The 21,517-nt window shown below is 34.9% G+C and overlaps 2 protein-coding genes across 3 annotated transcripts; both read left to right on the forward strand.

Moving 5' to 3' along the window:
- Positions 1 to 2,756: 2,756 nt before the first annotated feature.
- Positions 2,757 to 11,250, forward strand: LOC111369589 (probable phospholipid-transporting ATPase 7). 2 transcript variants are annotated; one of them, XM_022991175.1, is made up of 11 exons: positions 2,757 to 3,006; positions 3,694 to 5,612; positions 5,706 to 5,816; positions 6,384 to 6,660; positions 6,755 to 6,843; positions 6,954 to 7,041; positions 7,103 to 7,339; positions 7,691 to 7,816; positions 9,451 to 9,549; positions 9,735 to 9,926; positions 10,331 to 11,250. In XM_022991175.1, exons 2-11 carry the CDS (start codon positions 3,859 to 3,861, stop codon positions 11,003 to 11,005), a joined length of 3,648 nt encoding a protein of 1,215 aa, XP_022846943.1. In that variant the 5' UTR covers positions 2,757 to 3,006; positions 3,694 to 3,858; the 3' UTR covers positions 11,006 to 11,250. The 2 variants fall into 2 exon arrangements, with proteins under 2 accessions (XP_022846943.1, XP_022846945.1); XM_022991177.1 differs by having other exon boundaries at positions 7,130 to 7,339.
- A 2,557-nt stretch (positions 11,251 to 13,807) lies between these two features.
- On the forward strand, positions 13,808 to 20,148 carry LOC111369602 (dihydrolipoyllysine-residue acetyltransferase component 3 of pyruvate dehydrogenase complex, mitochondrial-like). Its single transcript, XM_022991188.1, has 18 exons — positions 13,808 to 14,041; positions 14,925 to 15,077; positions 15,231 to 15,328; positions 15,435 to 15,475; positions 16,000 to 16,055; positions 16,149 to 16,223; positions 16,302 to 16,394; positions 17,156 to 17,398; positions 17,509 to 17,581; positions 17,804 to 17,901; positions 18,229 to 18,314; positions 18,396 to 18,471; positions 18,627 to 18,694; positions 18,776 to 18,842; positions 19,090 to 19,185; positions 19,270 to 19,372; positions 19,455 to 19,550; positions 19,867 to 20,148. Exons 1-18 carry the CDS (start codon positions 14,003 to 14,005, stop codon positions 19,935 to 19,937), a joined length of 1,632 nt encoding a protein of 543 aa, XP_022846956.1. The 5' UTR covers positions 13,808 to 14,002; the 3' UTR covers positions 19,938 to 20,148.
- Positions 20,149 to 21,517: the final 1,369 nt, after the last annotated feature.

A 21,517-nucleotide genomic window follows, 5' to 3' on the forward strand; every position in this document is an offset into this window, starting at 1 on the left:
ATTTACCTAATTTCATTAGGTTAACTTCAAAATAAAATTAATCTAAAGTCAGTCAATTTTGTCTCATCTAAACATATGATCAAAGGTTGACCTTCACTATACACGGTCAACATATTATTACAAGAGTGCTAATCACGATCTCAAGAAGCACATGACCACTAAGGTATAGAAACATGCCATGACTTTTCTTTCTTTTGGCTTTTGGCGTTTTATATTTGTAGAAAATATAAACGTGGACCAGTACTAACCCTCCTCTAGAAAAGAACTTTCAATCTCATTATTAGAAAGAAAAAAATGTATTAAAATAATCTAATTATGTGTTTTGATAGAAAAAATGAAAGCAAAGATTATTCGGTTTAGATAAAAATCAAATTTTAAAGAAAAGTAATATATCAAAGACAAATTTTTTATTGTAGTTGATATTGAATATCAATAGTGAAAATAAAAATCAATAATTGTTCATCGAAATAATCTATTCAAAGTCCACTAGATATCGCGTATGACATTTTATAGGACAAAATTGGTAAGAAAAAAGTAGTTGTACATGAGAAGAATAGAGCGAAGACTTTAAAATGTTTTATTATTTTTTTTTATTTTTTTTATTTTTTATTTTTTTTGGATGATTTTCCAAGCAACTTCGTCCTTTGCCCTAATGGCTAAAACCTCCCTCGGTTGGTGGTGGGGTTTTGCTGATTCAACCCTCAAATGTCATACCTAATGCAAATCTAATTTAGGAGGGTGTAAATTGTTAAGAAAATCAACCAAGTGTTCTTTGTTCGAAACCACCTTGGAGATGCTCTAAATGAATAATAACCGTGAATCTCATGAAAAATGAGTAGTTAGAATGAACCTATTATTCGTATTGCACTTATTTAGAGTTGGGAGTAAATAGACAATAATGTCCCTATGGACTACCATTTTAACGAGTTGACCGTAGACCTATTTTTGTACAGAACCCGGTGTGGTCCTAAGTTATGCACGGTACCATCATGCCACTACATGAATAGGGAGGAAGCATTCAATAACGTCTCGAAGTAGTTGCAATTAATTAGTGGGTCTATTCGAGAATAATAAGTTTGAACAAATTCTACGATGTAGAAAATCAGTTAATTGATTGATATATGAATATTTACGCGTTATTCTAAACTTATTTAACACCGCGTTATGTCAAACATGTACATTTTTCTTTACAATATAATGAAAAATACACAAAAACACAAGGAATACGACAAATTTTCTAGATAACACTTATAATTCCATTTCCCTTCGAAATCTCATTTAGGTGTTTGAAATCTTTTGCCAAATCATATGTATTGGTAGTTGCAATTTCATAAATCCGACCACTCTCCACCAAAATTTTGATATATTCTCAAAAAGATGGAGAAATAGATGTATAGCCTTCTTCAAGTGTACTCATTAGCTAAATATTCTAACTTTTGTCAGTATATTAAAGTTTAACATGATTCTTGTTGCGTTATGTAATCAAGGAGCTCCTCCCGGAATTTGATTTTAACAAACAAAGAAAATGATTTCGTGTTTTAATTATGTTTATTTTTTTTTTAAAATCTAAATCTTTAATTTTATTATTTCAGATATTTCAATTAATCAAGCGAATGAAAATTCCAGCACAGTAGAAGAGTGTGGACAAAATGGCCAAGGTTTAGAGGCATAAAGGACTTTCGTACGGGACCATCTGTCAGAAACTTCCAATCATCTTCGTAGCTTGATGCATATGCCACATAAGCAGTAGTGGGTCCCACTGGTTTAATCCCTGCTCTTATTTCTTCGGAGAATTCTCCTACGGGGTTTTTACCGACCCCTCATTGTAGGGGTCCGTCACACATGAAAAAAAAATAAAAATTGTGTCGAGGCCCATGCTTAGTATTGTCTAACAGGAAATAGACTCCTGTACGCCCAGCGCATTTCTATTTCTTCTTCTCTGGGCATTTTGCACGTCAGAAATTACTACATAGATCGAGATAAAATTAATCAATTTTATTTTGTCTCGCCCAAAATTTAAACTCTCTAAATTCTCTCTCTCAAAAAAAGTAAAAGTAACACTTTTACATTCTTTTCAATCTTAATTCTTACGTTAAAAAAGAAAAAAAGAAAATTATTTAATCAATCAAATTGACAAAAGAGTTTATATATTTTTCGAGAAAAAGAAGCAAGATGATAAATAACGTTATAAGAATCGATCAATCAAAAAAATTAAAAATTTGTTTAGACACTAAAACAAGTTATATGTAAAAAAAAAAAAAAAAATTATTTAAAAGAATTAGGTAATTGACTAGTGCACTTGAAAATTGTGTGAATTGAACCCTGCATTATCGGTTCACTTTTTAAAAAAGAAGATTTTCACTATTGGCGAGTCTCTTTGATTCATAATTGTGTACTTTTTTCATTTGATATCCAATATGTTGATAATAAATATGATTTTCTTATTTTTTATATAGTTCCTAAAAAGAATTATATTTTTCCTCTTTCGCCAATTATATTTTCTTTTTTCTATAAAAGCTAAAGCAGGCGAACGAGATTCTTGAGATATGAAATTGAACTCTTTATGGATGTTCGTGTATAGATAAGCTCTTGTTTTCTGATTTGTGGGGCATATTTCGAGATTTATTTCTTTCACGATACTCTAGAGACGAAATGGTGAAAAACTTCAAAATTAGGGTTCAATCTTTTTTAAAGTAGAGAAATGTGTGAACAAGTAGTATGAAAAGTGAAAATATATATGGAAACAGAAATAGAAAATGAAGAAGAGAGAGAGAGAGAGCGTGAAACACTGGTATTCGTTTTTGTTTACGTGCCTGTTGTAAAAGTAAATCTCCGTCACTCTCTCTCTTAATTCTCTCTCCATTTACTCTCCCTTTCTCTCTCCTCCATTACCCATATCTGCAACTTTTCTCAGCTGGGTTTCCATCAATATCCATTCTTCTGTCTGGGCCGCCAGAAGAATTTCCATTTTTTCGAGCTTCTTGATCCACCCCACCTGATCTGCAGGTAAATAAGTCACACACACTCTCTCTCTCTCTCTCTCTGTATTCATATATGTATATTGTATTGTATTTTTATCAACACGGGCATATTTTTTTGGGTTGTTTTCTTGTGGTAAATTGTGTGAGAAACGATGTGAAAAGAAATTGGGTGTATTTTTTCTTTTCATTTTGAATGTTTGGAGCTCCATTTGAGCCTTTGAGATGGTAATTAAAACGTGGTATCTTTTTCTCCTTTTATTTGCTATTGATGATCTATTAAGACTTTAAGGTTTAGTTTTTAATGTCATTGTATATATCAAGAGTGTGAGATTAGATTCTTGATGTCATTGTACATATAAAGGATTCAAGCCTGTGATTTATTTATTTGGAGGTCACGAGTTGCAGAATTCGAAAATTTTATTATTTTTACTTTTTATTAACTCTTTTGATTCTTTGAAGCTAACAGTTTTTTTAAGCCTTCAAAATTTGAAGTGAGGAGTATTGATGTAAACATTTTTTCTTCTTTTTTAATTGGCTGTAATTAATCTCTCGTTACACAATTCTTTTAATTAATTGATATATTTCGCATGAAAGAATAGCGGATGACAATTTGACAGTCATTTTATGAAAGTTAGTGCAATGTACTTGTACATTATTTGTCATTTATAATGGATAATAAGTTAAATGTCTTTTGTTATTAATTCATTTCCAGGTGGTGTTCTTGATGCAAGTTCTTAAACCCAGTCTTTTAAGGTTGGGCAAATTTTCATTTCAACATGTCAAAATAGTCTTCTAAGCAAGCTCTTCACAAGAACAGAGAATGCCGGTGTCAGGGGTTTCATTTTATAGTTCTACGACGTAGTAAAAAACTGTAAAAATGGCACGGGGTAGGATAAGGGCGAAGATTCGAAGGAGCAGTCTGTACACATTTTCTTGCTACAGACCACGCACTTCCGAGGAAGAGGGGCCACATGACATACAAGGTCCGGGTTACTCGAGAATGGTTTATTGTAACCAGCCTCATTTACATGAGCAGAAGCCACTTAAATATCGCACCAATTACATCTCTACCACAAAGTACAACATCCTTACATTCCTACCTAAGGCCATATTTGAACAATTCAGACGTGTTGCAAACTTGTACTTTCTTCTAGCTGCAATCCTTTCATTAACTGATGTATCTCCATTCTCATCTGTAAGTATGATTGCTCCTTTAGCATTCGTGGTTGGGTTGAGTATGGCTAAAGAAGCTTTGGAAGATTGGCGGCGCTTCATACAGGATATGAAAGTTAATTTGAGAAAAGCTAGTGTACATAAAGGAGACGGTGTATTTGGTAACAGACCATGGATGAAGATTCGTGTTGGAGATGTTGTGAAAGTAGAAAAGGATCAGTTTTTTCCTGCCGATTTACTTCTTTTATCATCTAGCTATGAAGATGGAATTTGTTATGTTGAAACTATGAACTTAGATGGAGAGACAAATTTGAAGGTAAAAAGAGCCCTTGAGGTAACTTTACCATTGGATGATGATGCAACTTTTAAAGATTTCAATGCAACCATAAGATGCGAGGATCCGAACCCTAGTCTTTACACTTTCGTTGGTAATCTTGAATATGACCGCATTGTCTATCCTCTTGATCCTAGTCAGATTCTTCTCAGAGATTCAAAGCTTAGGAACACAGCCTATGTTTATGGAGTTGTGATATTCACTGGTCATGATAGCAAAGTTATGCAGAATTCTACGAAATCTCCTTCGAAAAGGAGCAGGATTGAGAAGCAAATGGACAAGATAATTTACATCCTTTTCAGCCTCCTGGTTTTCATCTCATTCATCAGCTCAATAGGTTTTATCGTGAAGACGAAAAATGACATGCCAAACTGGTGGTATTTACGCCCCCCAGATAAAAATAATCTTTTTAATCCCAACAAACCACTGGTTTCAGGCTTTTATCATCTAATCACTGCTCTTATGTTATATGGCTATTTGATACCAATATCTCTTTATGTTTCAATTGAGGTTGTAAAAGTCCTCCAAGCATTGTTCATAAACCGCGACATCCATATGTATGATGAAGAGACTGGAACTCCTGCAGTAGCACGAACATCCAATTTAAATGAGGAGTTAGGACAGGTTGATACAATCCTATCTGACAAAACCGGCACCTTGACATGCAACCAAATGGACTTCCTCAAATGCTCCATTGCGGGTGCTGCATATGGAACACATGCTAGTGATGTGGAACTTGCTGCTGCAAAGCAGATGGAAAGTGGAAATGCATTTGGGCAATCAGAAATTGAATTGGAGACTGTTGTTACTTCAACTGATGAAAATGAACGTAAACCTGCAGTAAAGGGGTTTAGCTTTGAGGATAGCCGGCTCATGAATGGGAATTGGTGCAAAGAACCCAATGCAGATGTCATTTTACTTTTTTTCAGGATACTTTCAATTTGTCACACTGCAATTCCTGAACTAAATGAAGAGACTGGGGATTTAACCTATGAAGCAGAATCACCAGATGAAGGTTCATTTCTTGTCGCAGCTAAAGAATTCGGCTTTGAGTTCTGTAAAAGAACTCAGTCAACCGTAGTCGTTCGTGAGAGATATTCTTCTTTCCAAGAGCCAATTGAAAGGCAAGACTGCGAGTAAATTATTTTTAGTATATTTGGAAAGTATTTTCTCTTGGATCAATTGTCTTTACATCCAATATATTTCTGTAAATTCAGGGAGTATAAAGTTCTCAATTTGTTGGATTTTACGAGCAAAAGGAAGCGAATGTCTGTTATTGTACGGGACGAGACTGGTCAGATTCTTCTCCTGTGCAAAGGAGCTGACAGGTTTGTCATTCAACATCTTGTTTGCTACTTTTAGTTCTCTCCAAGTAATTCCCATTCAAAAAGAAGTCTTTTTGAAATTGCAGTAAAAGACAGTGTGGCCATTAACTTCTGCATATTATCAACATGTTCTTCATGTGCTCTCTGTTGAACCATTTGATCTAAAAGTTTAAGCTGCTAGATGAGGACCATATCCATAATTTAAATATTGTCAACACGTCCCCTCACGTATAGGCGGATATATTTTGTAATTAAAGTTTAACACGCAAAAAATTTATTTAATGAGTGGCGCAAGACTTGAAATCAGGACATTTGCCTGCGTGCTCTTAATACCATGTTGAATTACTTGATCTAAAAGCTTAAACTGTTAGAGTCATGTATATCATTTAACTAAACTAATTTTTTCCACACTCTCTAATGAGCATTTGAAGAATTAGTTGTAAAGTTTGTTTAAATTAATTTATTAGGCAATGAGCAGTTGAGCTTTGTGATTTTTTGTTTGATCTTTTCCTTATAAGATTGTGTTTGGCTATATTAAAATGCTCTGGAATCTATTTCTTCTCTTTGCAGCATAATATTTGATAGGTTATCAAAGAATGGAAAAGCGTATGAGGAAGCTACTACCAAGCATTTAAATGAATATGGGGAGGCTGGATTACGAACCCTTGCGCTTGCTTACAAGAATCTTGAAGAGGCCGAGTATTCTGCTTGGAATGAAGAGTTTTTCAAAGCAAAAACCTCAATTGGTGGTGATCGGGATGCGATGCTCGAGCGGGTTTCTGATATGATGGAAAGGGACTTGACACTTGTTGGTGCAACTGCAGTGGAGGACAAATTACAGAAAGGGGTATATTATATGTTGTATCACTGCTGTGAAGCTGTCACTACACACACACTCGTGGTTTGTATATGAACGTTTTTCTTTGTTTGCTACTCCATAGGTGCCTCAATGCATAGATAAATTGGCACAAGCTGGTCTCAAGCTCTGGGTTCTGACAGGTGATAAGATGGAAACTGCGATTAATATAGGGTCTGTCTCTTGCCAGCAGAAACTGGCTTTAACTATTTTATGGTGATCATAGTGTCTGAACAATCAAAGCCTTCCGGCTGCTAAAATGAAAACTTGTGATGACTATGCAGATTCTCTTGTAGTTTGCTTCGACCGGGCATGAAGCAAATCTGTATTACAGCAACCAATGAAGCCGCATTAAGCCAAGATCCTGAGAAGGTAGTTGTTTATAGAAAGAATATGCAAAACATTTGAGCATGTTTATTATAAATTATGGTAGCCTTCTTTGTTGTTTGTTACTTCTCAGTCTGTGAAAGAAAATATCTTGATGCAAATCACCAATGGGTCCCAAATGGTCAAGCTTGAAAAGGATCCTCATGCTGCATTTGCATTGATCATTGATGGGAAAACTTTAAATTATGCATTGGAGGATGACATGAAGCATCAATTTTTGAATTTAGCAGTTGATTGTGCTTCTGTCATATGCTGTCGTGTTTCACCTAAGCAGAAGGCTCTGGTAATCATCTTTTGTCTCATGTACCTATTTAATTCCATGCTGCGTATTTTGCAATTCATTTCTCGAAATTTCTGAGATAATTCTACCGAGCATGTTTGGCTAAGCTTAAAAATAAGTGAAGTTACTTTGTTTCCAACATGTTCGAGAAATTAACTTTTTCTTACTTGGAAGTAAAAAAAGTTACTTTCTGGAGAGTAACTCTTACTTTATTTTCAAAATAAATAACTTATTCCTACTTTAATCTGTTAGAAGACTTGTCTACTTATAAGCAAACTTTTTAAGCATAGCCAGACATGCTGATAGTTATGACTGCTCAATCCTTCATCTGTGCTGATGTTATTTGGCAACCAGGTAACAAGATTAGTAAAAGAAGGAACTGGGAAAACCACATTAGCAATAGGCGATGGTGCAAATGATGTTGGCATGATTCAAGAAGCAGACATTGGTGTGGGAATTAGTGGATGTGAAGGAATGCAGGTTTGTAACATAATCTTATCAGCTTCAAATGCAGTATGCAACGATGAAATCATAGTAATTGTTTTTTCAGATGTGTGAAGCATTTGTTTCTTTGGAACATGTTTTTGCAACTAGGATTTTGCAGTAGATCTTTGAAGAAAGATCCCATTGTTACTGAAGAAAAGAGCTCATAAAAATATTATTTAAACTTTAACCATACTACACTTTCAACAAAGAACACTTTGATTGGACGCTTAAGAAAAGATATGTAGCACATCTTTGTACCCATTTTAATTGCTTGATGAGTTTATAAGCCTTGGCAATCTGGGATTATTTTTCAGGGCACTCAGCATTATCTGTATATGTTTCTCCAAACCATTTTCATTTTGAATTGATTCCTTGAGAGTGCAATACTTGCAGTTGAATCCACTATCCTGAGTACTATTCCTACTTGCCATTCTGCTCAAATAAATTTCATGCTCTTGGACGAGATCTATTTTCGTTCTATCCTTGTGAATCATTAGTTTTGTTACCATACTGATTTCAGGTTTTTGTCTTAATTACATGTCCAGATTTTCCATGCTGATCATTGAGCAATGCATTCCTCATTGTTTACCTTTTATTATGTGTACTTGTCTGCTTCTTCCTTTGAATAGTATGAAAAGAATAAAAGTATTGGAGAGCATTAGATGATCATATTCCTCACTCCACTTCTCTTGAAATTAGTCAACATTTTCCAGCAGTACTTGATGGAATGCAAACTCTGATACGATACATATACTGGATATGCATTTTAGTCTGGTAGCCGCAATTCAGTGGCTTCACTTTATAAGAGAGATTGTGCTTTTTCCCAAATGTATCTGGAATCAGATTCTGTAGCCACTTGTTATTCGCAAAATAGTTATATACTTAAAGAATCACTTATCAAACTGCAGAAATGATCAAGTACATCAAGAATCAGAGAGGTTTACCTTGTCATTCCTTCACTTTCAGAAGTGATAGTCTGATAAAAGTATTTTCTTGTGTAAACAAAAGATATGCATATGCTTATTTGAATTTTTTTCATATTGTCTCTTGAGAAATTCAATCAAATTTGGCGTCAACCTTATTGATAAAGGCAAAACTGTAATGGTGACCAGCTGAAAGAGAAGAGGGAAAATAATATCAGTACATGCACGCACGCGCGCGCGCACACATAATCCAATTAGAGTTTATTTTTGTTGCCCAGCTGAATTGTTGATTTACCACATGATAAATAAGTTGTGTTCCAGATCAACAGAGTTATGAAATTATTTGTTGAATTATCACTTTTCATGGGCTTCATTTAGATGCCGGATTGGGTTCAAATCCACTTTTGTTTTAAAAAGATCAAGGAAGAATGAAAAGATGTTGAAAGCATACCCTGTTTGTGGATTATATTACAAATGGTGAATGCTAGATTCTGTGGCTGAAAAATAATCTCTTTCCAGAGAATTGTAATTTTTAGTTTTTTTCCTGATAAATTAGGTTTTATTTTATTGTTGATCAAGTTTCTTGCTTAAGTTTAATTTCTTAAAATTCATGTAATTAACATTCTTTTGAGGTCATGGGAACTTTTCATGAGCATGTATTACTTTTATATCAAAATAGGCTGACATAATTTTGGCTTTATGTAGGCTGTAATGGCTAGCGACTTCGCTATTGCACAGTTTCAGTATCTAGAGAGGCTTCTAGTTGTACATGGACATTGGTGCTACAAAAGAATTGCACAAATGGTATCGTCTTAGCTAACTCATTATGTTCTTATTGATGCTGTTGAAAGACACTATTAAATAATACAAAATTTCCACCCCTTTGCATGTACAAAGCATGTTAATTATTGCATGGATGTAGTCCTACTTCGCGCTGCCTCCATCTTTGTTTTATTCTCAATTTTAACTACAATTCTCTGCACTCTCAGATCTGCTATTTCTTCTATAAAAATATAGCATTTGGCCTCACAATTTTCTACTTCGAGGCTTTTGCTGCCTTTTCTGGACAGTCGGTCTATGTTGACTGGTACATGCTGCTGTTTAACGTCGTTCTTACATCATTGCCCGTGATTTCACTTGGAGTATTCGAACAAGACGTAGATTCTGAAGTGTGTTTGCAGGTTAGTCTTTGTTCAATTCTTTCTAAATTTTATATGCTTGAATTTCCTTCAAACTACCACAAGTTCAGCATGTGTAGAATGCTTGGGATAAGAACACTAGCGGTCAATGAACTTTTAAGTTAAATTTTCAATGAGGATCAATCAAATTAAAACATTGTGACAGTTGGGACACTGAACTTAAATGATTGTTACGATTTGGTCATTCCATCCTTTAATCGAATAGATTGACTATCAAGTCAACTTTTCCTTTAATTGACTTGATGGAGATAGACAAGGTGACCAAATTGTTGCAAACTGTCAGTGACAAACTTGAAATAAAAATGAAATTTCGCGAAAATTTTGATGACGGTCAGTTTATTTACCCGGAAATGCTTTGTACTGATGCAAACTTATGCACGATGCAGTTTCCGGCCCTATATCAGCAAGGGCCAAAAAATTTGTTCTTTGACTGGTACAGAATATTCGGGTGGATGGGAAATGGTCTATACACGTCCCTCATTATCTTCTTCCTCAATATTATTATCTTTTACGACCAAGCTTTCCGTGCTGGAGGCCAGACGGCTGATATGACTGCAGTTGGTACTGCTATGTTCACTTGCATTATTTGGGCCGTTAATTGCCAGATTGCACTTACAATGAGTCACTTCACGTGGATACAACACTTATTTGTTTGGGGTAGTGTCACTACATGGTATGTGTTTCTTGCATTCTACGGAGAATTATCATCGGCTCTCGATGAAAATGCCTTCAGAATCCTCACAGAAGTTCTAGCTCCGGCCCCAATTTACTGGATCACTACCCTCTTAGTGACCATCGCCTGTAATCTCCCGTACCTTGCACACATCTCTTTCCAGAGATCGTTCAATCCAATGGATCATCACATCATTCAAGAAATCAAGTACTATAGGAAAGACATTGCTGATCGACATATGTGGAAACGAGAGCGGTCGAAGGCAAGACAGGAGACTAAAATCGGGTTCACAGCCCGAGTCGATGCGAAAATCAGGCTGTTAAAAGGGAGACTGCAGAAGAAGTATTCAACAATGAGTGCTTCCACTGTAATACAACATCAAACATAATTATTATGCATTTAAGTTTGTTTTTTCCTTTTTCTTTTTTCTTTTTTATTTTTAGGTTTTTTGGCTGTTTGAAAATTTCTCTATTTGTGTTTTCTCGTTGAACCTTGTTGGTTCATTCTTATTGCCTTTTTTGTCCAGTATAGTGAGCTATTCATAACCCCAAAGCACTTGGGCTGTTGTATGTATGATATTTGCATATGATTATCACTGCCTTGTGAATATATATATAAATATATTTGCCTTTATTCCTCTTCCTTGTATATACTTGTCTAAGCACTGTTATGTTAATTGATCGTATTTGTTCATTTCATCGGGGGTTCTCTATGTCACATGTAATATGTTTGCCAAAGTAGAATCGGGGAAGCGGTTGAGCCCTCGTTTATCTATGACATTGCACTGGATTCCAACATATTACAATCTTTTTAAATTATGTAAGTTGCGATGACAACTTGCATTGAATGGATTGGCCTGAATGAGTGATTGAAAAAAACCCGTCCCGAATGAGTTGGTGGAGCAAGGTGGGGATCCCCGTCGCTGGGCATGGGTGTGGGGCGAGGCGAGGATGCCCTGCCCTGTGGAGGAAAAAAAAGAAAAGGATTAAAAATAATTTTATTTCCAAACAATTTACTCGTTAAAAACACATTTTGACTTTGTATTTTATTATCAAATCAGGACATAACTTGAAATTTTAAAAATGTAAAAAAAATAATTAAATGGGGGCAACAAACAGGACAAAAAGTTGCCCCATCCCACATTATGACATTATCAAATTCATACCGATTGGAGATCTTTAATTGATACAAAAACAGATCGTTTAGTATGTGTGATCATATTGACATTATTAAAATCATACCGATTTATTTCAATATAGAGTTATTTTAATTATTGCATAATCTAGGTGTTGACACATAAAAATTCAGCCCAAATCGAACGGTCCAAGGAGTGAAGCCCAGTTGGAGAATCCCCAAATCAGTTAGCCCAATGAACGAAGCTCAATCAAACAAATCAAGATGAAAGCGGGAGGCCCAAGAACGCGGTAACGCCATCGCCCAAGTTTGCAAGTCGTCCAAAATCTGAGCGAATGAAGTGTCATACAGTCGCCCAGAGCTGTTACTCTATTCTCGCCCAAACCTTTAAGTCGCCTAAAGTCTTAACAAACATAAAGTGTTGTGGTTATCAAGACGTGCAGTTATCAAAGCAGTTATTAAAGCAGCCCTATCACGTTCCACGATTCAAGGAATTCAATCGAAAGCGGTTAAACGACTAAGAGTAATGGCAGCAGTTAAAAAATGCAGTTTTCATGACAAGTTGGCCATTACGAGGAAAGTGGGCAGTTATAGGACGATCAAGCAGTTTTTAGACGATTGATCACAAAGAGATCGTCCATGAAGTATAAAAGGGAGAAAAGACATTGAGCAAGGGACCGAATAAAAAACTCTCGAGTAGAGAACATGTAATTTTAATTTCCTTAGTTTTAGACTTAAACACTTTTTTCAGTAACTCGTGTGCTTGCGCCCCTTGCATGCACTTTGTTTTTAATTTCCAATTGTAAAGTTATCGCCAATAAAAGAACACCCATTTTTGGGACTTTGTCTCAAGAGGTTTGTCCCTTACACAATCGTTTGATCCTTTTTAATTGTTAGCAACTAACCCGCGCGAAACACTAGGGATGGAAAATTTTCGTTTCCAACTCACTTCGCCTGAATGGTAAACAAGCAGGGACGAGGAACATGGATCCCACCCTAAATTCCCCAAACATGTTTGAAATAATTTTATTTTAGTTTAGTTTTATATATATTTTTATTTAAATCGTATTTAAAAATATTAATAATTAATAATTAATAAAACAGATTGGAAAATAAGAATTTTTTAATCTCTGCATTTTGAAAATTCTCGACGGGATGGAAATGGTAATAATCGCTCGATGATCGTCCGTCCTGTTTCCATTCCTAATGTAATAGCGCTTCTGATTTTATATTTCATCATAAGATTTTTTCAAGTGATATATTCGGTGTACTCTTCCTATACCCATCTCCTAATAATTGAGATCAAACAGAGATGTTTTGATTTTGACCTTTGCTCAATCTATACAGTTACACGCAATTACAAATTCACACAAGAGTATACTTGTTTAATATATGTATCGACTCATTAATTACAAATTTGAGTCAGAATTAATTTGTTCTTAGATTTTTATTTTTATTTTTTTTCAATTGCATAAATAGAGATCTTTCATGATTGGAGTTCCAATCATTGAAATTAAAAACTAGACAAGTTACTCTAATTCATTTTCTTAAGTTATTTTGGGATTTCAAGTGACATTTAACAACTTCTTATGGACCATATTGCAACTTTCTTGGAGTAAGTCAAATAGTTTAATCTGTAATTACTCGATCTCGTGGATTTATTTTTTCGATCATTCTTAATTGTTTACAATTCAAACTCTATTTTCTAACGTTTTTCTTATGGACAATTAACTAATTAAAATCAAACTCCATTCTTTTGAAAAAAGATTGTATCACTTACCTCGTCACTCCTCGACGGTGATAGATCTCAAACCCTAACTTCCTCATTTTACACATAATATTTTGCATATTAACAATCGTGATACTCAATCTTCACGTGCATTGTCAACAATAATTTGGATGGACTCACGAACCAAACATCATGCTATGAAATTGGAAAGTTCGAGACTTCAATCGATTTTTTTCAATAATAAGTGAATAGATCGAGAATCATCGAATCCCTCCATCCTCCTAGACTCGCACTTTCGATTACGTAGCACATCAAACGCGACCAAATTCCTCTCTAGTATAGTGCTGACTTATATTTTGCCCTTTGCAAAACCACGCACCAAAGCCCCCAATTTCTTATATATATATTTTCAACATACGAACATACGTGTCTCTTTCTACTGTTCAAGATTCACCCCTCGGTTGATTAATCGACTCTACATTCGCATTCTAAGGAGAGGAGCATCTGAATCTGCTCATCAACATGACTTTCGGTTCTCGATTTTTTCATCACCCTAGAAAGGTAATACTAGGCATTTTCCTTGTTTTTTGGGTGATTGTACATGATGAGTTAGGGATATTAGTTGAATATCTAGAGTTTATATTTCTAAATGTTAAGATATATTTTGCATGAGATGACAAAAATTTAGCGCGCTCAATCTGAAATCTGATGTTTTTCTTTTTCTTCTCTTTTTCGGGAAACTGGTATTGGATCTTGCTGTTGGTGTGTTTAATTTGAACTATATTTCTTTCTACTGATGCAGTTGCACAAAATATTTTTTTGTATAGGCGGGTGTTTTCATAATAAATTCATCGACCATATGAATTATCCAGAAATGGACGCTTGGGTATTGATTGCAATTGATTGGGATAGTGGCCTTTGATTAATGTCCATGGAGCTAATAGAAATGATAGGACCTTAATATAAGTGAACTAGTGATGAAATCAAAATGTGCTGATCGCAGCTCAAATTTGGTTTCTGTTGAGATTCTTTTTCTTGTTTCATCTGCCAGCGGTCGATTGGGTGATTAATGTGCCCCAGGCATTTGGATATGGGACATTGTGTAAATTATATCTTTGCGTTTGTGTTAAGATAATGATTGTCTTCTCAAAATTAACTATGCTCATAAACTCGGTAATAGTTTTGCTATCTAAAATACCTTAGATATTATTTAGGCTAGCAAATTGATCCCCTTGTCCGCTTCTGATCTTCAATTTTATGTTTCATTAAGTTTACTAATCAATAGACATAAAAAAAAGGCCTTTTGACATTTTATTTCCCATACTAAAAGATAGAGCCAGGTAAAAACTCTACATGTTCTCTTTCTAGTTCTTCATGATAGATGATATGTATTTTGTTAACTCTGTTTTTTCAATGGCATTAGTATATCTTTCAAATTTTACAGCTTAGAGACACCCATAAGATTCTACGAAATGATCGTGCAATTTTAGCACGCTGGGTTGCCAATGATGTCAGCCAACATGGTCTTGGACATGGAGGAAACCACGGGGTTTCCAAGTTCTCTAGTGGAAGCTTTTTAAGTCCCAGTTACAGAGCGGTAAATCCCACCCTTCTGATCAGATCCATTGAAACCTTTTCCCCCATTCCTTGCGCAGTACTGTACATTTAGTTCTTTTCATTAATATAAAGGCGTGTACAAATTGTTCACAGATTGGATTGAAATGTTGAAAGTCTGAATTATGTACTGCAGATATCTACTGTAGGGACACAAAAGGGAAATGCTTGGCGAAAAGAAATGGAAGCATACACATCCTTTTCTGGCACGATGTTCCAGAAAATGCATCCATGGTGTGTTTTGTTTCATGTTGAGATCATCTGTCCTCTCATGTAGATACATCAATTTGACAATTGCCTTGTTTAAACATAATCTGACATCATGTGTTTCTGATTCCAGTGCAGAGGGTAATATAAGGAGAAGTTTTTCAACAGCTTCAGGTTAGTTTAGCTTACAATTTTCCCTGATACTGTTATTTGAGCTGGAGCTCCTTACTTTTGACAATGTTTTTGGTTAGTCATTGCCAAATTATTATTATTATTAGAGCATACAAGTCCAAACTCTGGTTCTAGCCACGTTTTAATATCTGGAAGCTATTTGACATACATATTTCGTAGTTATGCTAGTTAATATAAAACATTTTCTATAACCTTGGTAAAATTTTAATTATCTATAGACCTGAATTTGATCCTAAAATTATTTCAGGCCTCGTTTGGGAGGGATTTTGAGAATTGATTTTTTGACCGTTACAAGAAAAGTGAGGTCACCTGTGAGGGAAGAAGTCAAAAATTACGGTTGAAATAGTGAAATAATGGTCAAAAAATCAATTTTTTGAAGTAAAAAATCCTTCCCAAACAGGCTGTCAATATCTTGTCTGCTTGATCCTTTGTGTGCAATTCTCTCATTCTCAGTGATTCTTGTTTGAGGCATGTCCATCTATACTAATTATATTACTGTCTCTCAGATCTACCTCCACACCAAGAGATTGGGATGCCTTCTCTGTCACCTACAATGACGGAGGTATGCATCTTTCTGAAGTTCTTGAAAGAATCTACTTATACTGCATCTGCTGTTGTCATGATAATTGTGTTTCGTTCTTTTGCTTTCATGCAGGGAAATATTGCTAGGTGGTTGAAGAAAGAGGGTGACAAAATTTCTCCTGGCGAAGTACTCTGTGAAGTTGAAACGGTAGGTTCTTTTAATGTGTTTCTCCTTGTTATCTTATCAATCTGAAATTCTATTTTAATATCCCTTCTATACTTTTAGGATAAAGCAACAGTGGAAATGGAATGCATGGAGGAAGGATATCTAGCTAAGATTTTACGAGGGGATGGATCTAGTGGAATTAAAGTTGGTGAGGTATTAATCTCATTTGTCAAAGACCTTTTTGTTCGAACTGCCCCTTGAATATTTCTTCAGAATTTATACAGTAATATTTTGAATAATACAGAACAGAGGAATCATGTTTTGGTTTGTTTTCCTTCCTCGTGCCTTCAACTTAAATCTTTCTTATTTTTTTTTCCTCTATTATTTACTTTTACAAATAATCTATTCTTCCCTAAATTGTTAGAACTCTATTTTCTGGACCTCACTAATCAGGTCCCTTTCTTCATGTAGATAATTTGTACAAAATGTTAGTTGACATCATCTAATTTGGGTCATCTGAAATTGGAGATCATTCATCATTTGAGCAGGTTCAGTTATGAGTGTAATCAAAATCAAACTGCATTTTTGTTTCTGAAAAAAATTATTCAAACCAAATTGAATTTGGTTTTCTCCTAGTCATCAGACATAAAAGCCTTATTTTCTCGGTTTTTCATGAGACTTCTGGTTCCTTCTACTGGTAACTGAACCAAATATGTATTGATTGGTTTCTTAACCCTGGGAATGGAACCATATTGAGAAGCTGAAAATGAAAGCGGTCCAACTAAGCCATTGGAAATAAATGCCCATCAGAATTTTAAGAAGGAAGATTTATAGTTACACTTCAGATAATTGTGTGAAGATTATTACCATTATTTTTTTTTTCTTTTGTATTCTTCAAGTGTATGTTTTTTGTATCATGCAAGTCATAATTATTTAGTTCTGGAAACTTTTTTGAATGATATGTTCACCTCTAGATAATTGCAATAACTGTTGAAGAAGAGGAAGATGTTGCAAAATTTAAAGACTATCAGCCTTCAACATCAGATTCTGCACCAGCACCCAAAACATCCCCTACTCCAAGTCCACCAAAAGAAGAGATTGCAGACGCACCTGCTACTTCACCAGAGCCAAAATCTTCAATGCCCAGTGCACCTCCTTCTGCTGGAAGCCGCATTTTTGCCAGTCCTCTTGCCAGGAAACTAGCTGAAGATCACAATGTACATTATATGCTACAATAATCTTATCAACAATATTTCCTGGGAAAATAAGAGTTAGTGTCTTATAGTGTCTTTCCTGTCTTGCTGTCCATGCGTTATCATGAAATTAGGTACCTCTTTCAAACATCAAAGGAACTGGTCCTGATGGACGAATTGTGAAGGCCGATATTGAAGGTTATCTTGGTATTTTTCTTCAGCCTCCTTTTTTTTTTTTTTTTTTTGAACGGATTTTTTTCATCCTTGTTTACATGTAAAGCACTAATGGGCTGATTCTTGGTGCTGTCTAAATTTTTTATCTTTGGTGGAATAAAGCGTGCGCTTCTTATTTCTTATATTTTTCTACTATATAATCATTGACTTGATTGCTAAATGATTTAGAAACCCATTTCACCTTCTGTACTGTAGATTCTCGTGGAAAGGAAGTTTCACAAGCTCCCAAGGCTGCCGCCACAGCTGCTGCTGGTCTAGATTACACAGACATTCCACACACACAAATTAGAAAGGTTCAGCTTCATCATTCTCATCTCCAGGGCCTATGTATTACTGTTTATGTAGTTTTAGATCTAAAATTCTGCAAAACTTATACTTAGTCGAAGTCATACAAATCCTGGCCATGCCCAGTCAGGGTCAGCCAGCTCGTGCCAGGGAAGGTATGCGATCATTTTCAGAACACTTGTTCATGTTCTTAATATGGCGAAGTATTTGGAGTTCTGGGTTTGCAGATCTTAGGTTGCAAAATGCAATTAACCCTGAGATCTATGTTTAGCGCTTTCAATTATCATTCATGGCCGAGTTGTTAATTGCGGCAAATTTTATTACTGGCTTGGCAGGTGACAGCGTCAAGGTTGCTGCAATCAAAACAAACCATCCCTCATTATTACTTAACTGTAGATACATGTGTTGACAAGCTTATGGAGTGAGTGTTGATGTCCCCTCCACAGAGATTTTGCTGCAATGAATTTCATTTTAATTGTCTTACGTTCTACCTGTTCTGCAGATTACGCAACCAGCTAAATGCATTGCAAGAAGCTTCAGGCGGGAAGAGGATATCCGTTAATGATCTTGTAATTAAGGTATTACAGACTTTGGCACAATCTCGATTTCTTTTGCTTCATATATATTATACCAAAAAAAGAGGGAGATGTCTGTAGCGTAGGTGGATTGTTGGGGGTGGGAGTAAATTGACTGATTGTCTCAAACATTTTGCTAAACTACTATTTGACTGCAGGCCGCTGCTTTGGCTCTTCGGAAAGTTCCTCAGTGTAATAGTTCATGGACCAATGACTACATTCGCCAGTGAGTGTACTCAATAATGCAAAGTAATTGTTCAACCAGCATCGGCCATTATTTGTAACATCTTTTCCATGTTCGATACAGGTATCACAATGTGAATATCAATGTTGCGGTGCAGACAGATAATGGGTTGTATGTGCCTATAGTTAGGGTACGTCGTCGTCTCAACTATATGTTCTTTTATATAGTAACTTCTAATTGTCGATTAATTCTCAGAGATGGCTTGGAACCAATAATTCGTTATCTAATGGATATTTTTGTTCTAACACTCCATCCAAGAGTTCGGTATTTATCAAATATGTTCCTATGTAATGGCACACTACTAGATCAATGTAATGCTTCTTGTTGCTTTGGCTTTCATGCTCCGTGAGCAATCAAATTTCACAACAAAATTTCAGGATGCTGATAAGAAAGGTTTATCAAAAATTTCTGAGGAAGTCAAGCATTTAGCCCAGAAAGCGAAAGAAAACAGCTTGAAACCAGAAGATTATGAGGTGAAACTTGGAACTCTGTTAAAACAACTACTAAGTTGGTAGTTGCTTGGGATATCAACTCTGACTAACACATTGTCTTTCCAGGGGGGCACATTCACGGTGTCAAATTTGGGAGGGCCTTTTGGAATCAAGCAATTCTGTGCCATTATTAATCCACCCCAGTCGGGCATTCTTGCAGTAGGCTCTGGTGAGATAAGTTCGTTGTTTCTTAATGATGCAGTTATTGATTTTGATGTGGATATCATCCTTACTTAAAAATCTATGAGCAGCTGAGAAGAGGGTTATACCTGGTGGCGGTCCTGAGCAATACGAGTTTGCTTCTTTCATGTCCGTAACATTGAGCTGTGATCATCGCGTTATTGATGGTAAGTCGCGTATTTCGACTTCTAAAATGCGATTCTTAGTCTCATCATCTCCACATATAACATCATTTGGTATGTTGGCCTGTCCTTGCTCCTTGACAGTCAATCTAAATGCTCTTTTTTGACAAATGAATGCATTGCTATGATCCCATATTCAGTAATGCTCAAATTCTTTCATCCGTGCCAAGGATAATTGAGATAAGAAAACTATTTCTATGGATGACGCCATAACTGAACTGGCATAGTTCGTTCTCACCATCGTGTATAATATATATAATATGGAAGGTTCTGACTACCTCGTCTGTTTCTGCTTGTATAGGTGCCATAGGTGCAGAATGGTTGAAGGCATTTAAGGGATACATCGAGAATCCAGAAACGATGTTGCTTTAAATTCCTTCTCTCTCTTTTTTTTTTTTTTTGCCTTCCATACTTGTTCCAGTTTTTCAGTTTTGATGACCGAGTTGCGTGAAGGAATCAGATCCGTTTTGAGTTTCAATTAGCTTGGTAATGTCTATATTTTGGCGTTTGTCAAAAGAATAAGGGTAACATAATTTTTTTTTTTTTAATTTAAATAATTGGGCCCTGAGGCATTATATATTGATTTTTATCAAAATTTTAATACTTTTCATCAATTTCTATCAAAATTTGCTAAATTTTTTTTTTTTCAGAGCTTAATATTAGTGATAGACATGATTCTATTTGATTCTGGTTCAAAGGTAATTAAATCGAATCATGAACTAATGAATTTTTCTTTCTTTTAATAATGGAATAAGTGGCTTTTTTTAAAAGAAATGGAATCAAATGTATGGATTTTTGTCCCATCAATTGAATTTTCAAAAGATAACTGCAAATTAAAATCTATAACCATATTCATAAGTTAGACATTTAGACCTAAATCAAAATAATTAACATCAAACATTAAACAAATTTAATGGTAGCTGTGTGTAGGCGTGCGAATGTGTCTAAATTTGAAAAGGAGAGAAATGAATTAAAATTTAGATTTAGGACTTGACCGCCTTGTCTGATATGTGATAAGGTAAAATGTAATGGTAAAAAAATATTTAATGGTGGCGTAAAATTCGATGTAAATTAGTATTTCTACTCACTTTTGCTTCCTAATTTACATCTCATTCGATCTAAATCCAAATACTGTTTCAATGGAAACAACTAAATTCACTTTTTGTCTTCTATTGATGTAAAATTAATAATAAAGAAATAAAAAAAATTGTAAATTTATATTTATTTGTATTTTGAGCCAAGAATGCAATATACATCTCCTTTGCATCTTTCCATTTGAGAGATTTTTGAACACTACAAAGATCTAGATCTCTATTTTACACCACCATTAGATATACTTCAAATGATCTTTTTGTCCATATCATAATCAATTTTGGTTTTGGTTTTGGTTTTGCTAAGAACCAAATGATTCTTGATTCTAAGAACCAAAGCCATTAATATTTTTTGTAGAACTTAACCAAACTACTCTATTTGATTTGGTTTGATCTAGTCATTTTGTCCACCATTACTTAATACAAGTAATGCCATTGTATCTGATTGAGTTAATTATTCCAATGGTCATTGGACTTAGGTCTATATCTTTGACTGGTCACTGAAATTTAAAATGTCGAATTTTGATAGCTGAACTTAGGTTCATGTCTTCGATTACTCCCTGAAGTTTAAAATATCGAGTTTTGTCCACTGAACCTTGAAAAATATTGTACACCGATCTTTCAAAAATATTATACATTACTCACTGAACTTTGAAAAACGCTATACACTACTCACTGTAAAGTCAATATTTTTCAAAGTTCAGCAGTTATACTAGTAAGTAACGTACGACATATTTCAAAGTTCAGTAGTTGAAACTCGACATTTTAAACTTCAACGAGCAATCTAAGACATGGACCTAAGTTTAGTGAGCAATCGAAGATATTAACCTAACTTCAATGATCAAAACTCAACATTTTAAA

The sequence above is a fragment of the Olea europaea genome, chromosome 2 (assembly GCF_002742605.1).
Source record: "Olea europaea var. sylvestris chromosome 2, O_europaea_v1, whole genome shotgun sequence".
Classification (NCBI taxonomy): domain Eukaryota; kingdom Viridiplantae; phylum Streptophyta; class Magnoliopsida; order Lamiales; family Oleaceae; genus Olea; species Olea europaea.

Excerpts from the sequence above, each read along its gene's own strand:
- LOC111369589 (XM_022991175.1), top strand. The coding sequence starts at position 3,859 with ATGGCACGGGGTAGGATAAGGGCGAAGATTCGAAGGAGCAGTCTGTAC. Across the intron at positions 7,042-7,102 it reads TAAGCCAAGATCCTGAGAAG|CCTTCTTTGTTGTTTGTTAC; the intron begins GTAGTTGTTTAT and ends AAATTATGGTAG. Across the intron at positions 7,340-7,690 it reads CACCTAAGCAGAAGGCTCTG|GTAACAAGATTAGTAAAAGA; the intron begins GTAATCATCTTT and ends TTTGGCAACCAG.
- LOC111369602 (XM_022991188.1), top strand. The coding sequence starts at position 14,003 with ATGACTTTCGGTTCTCGATTTTTTCATCACCCTAGAAAG. Across the intron at positions 17,399-17,508 it reads AACTAGCTGAAGATCACAAT|GTACCTCTTTCAAACATCAA; the intron begins GTACATTATATG and ends TCATGAAATTAG. Across the intron at positions 18,472-18,626 it reads TTAATGATCTTGTAATTAAG|GCCGCTGCTTTGGCTCTTCG; the intron begins GTATTACAGACT and ends ATTTGACTGCAG.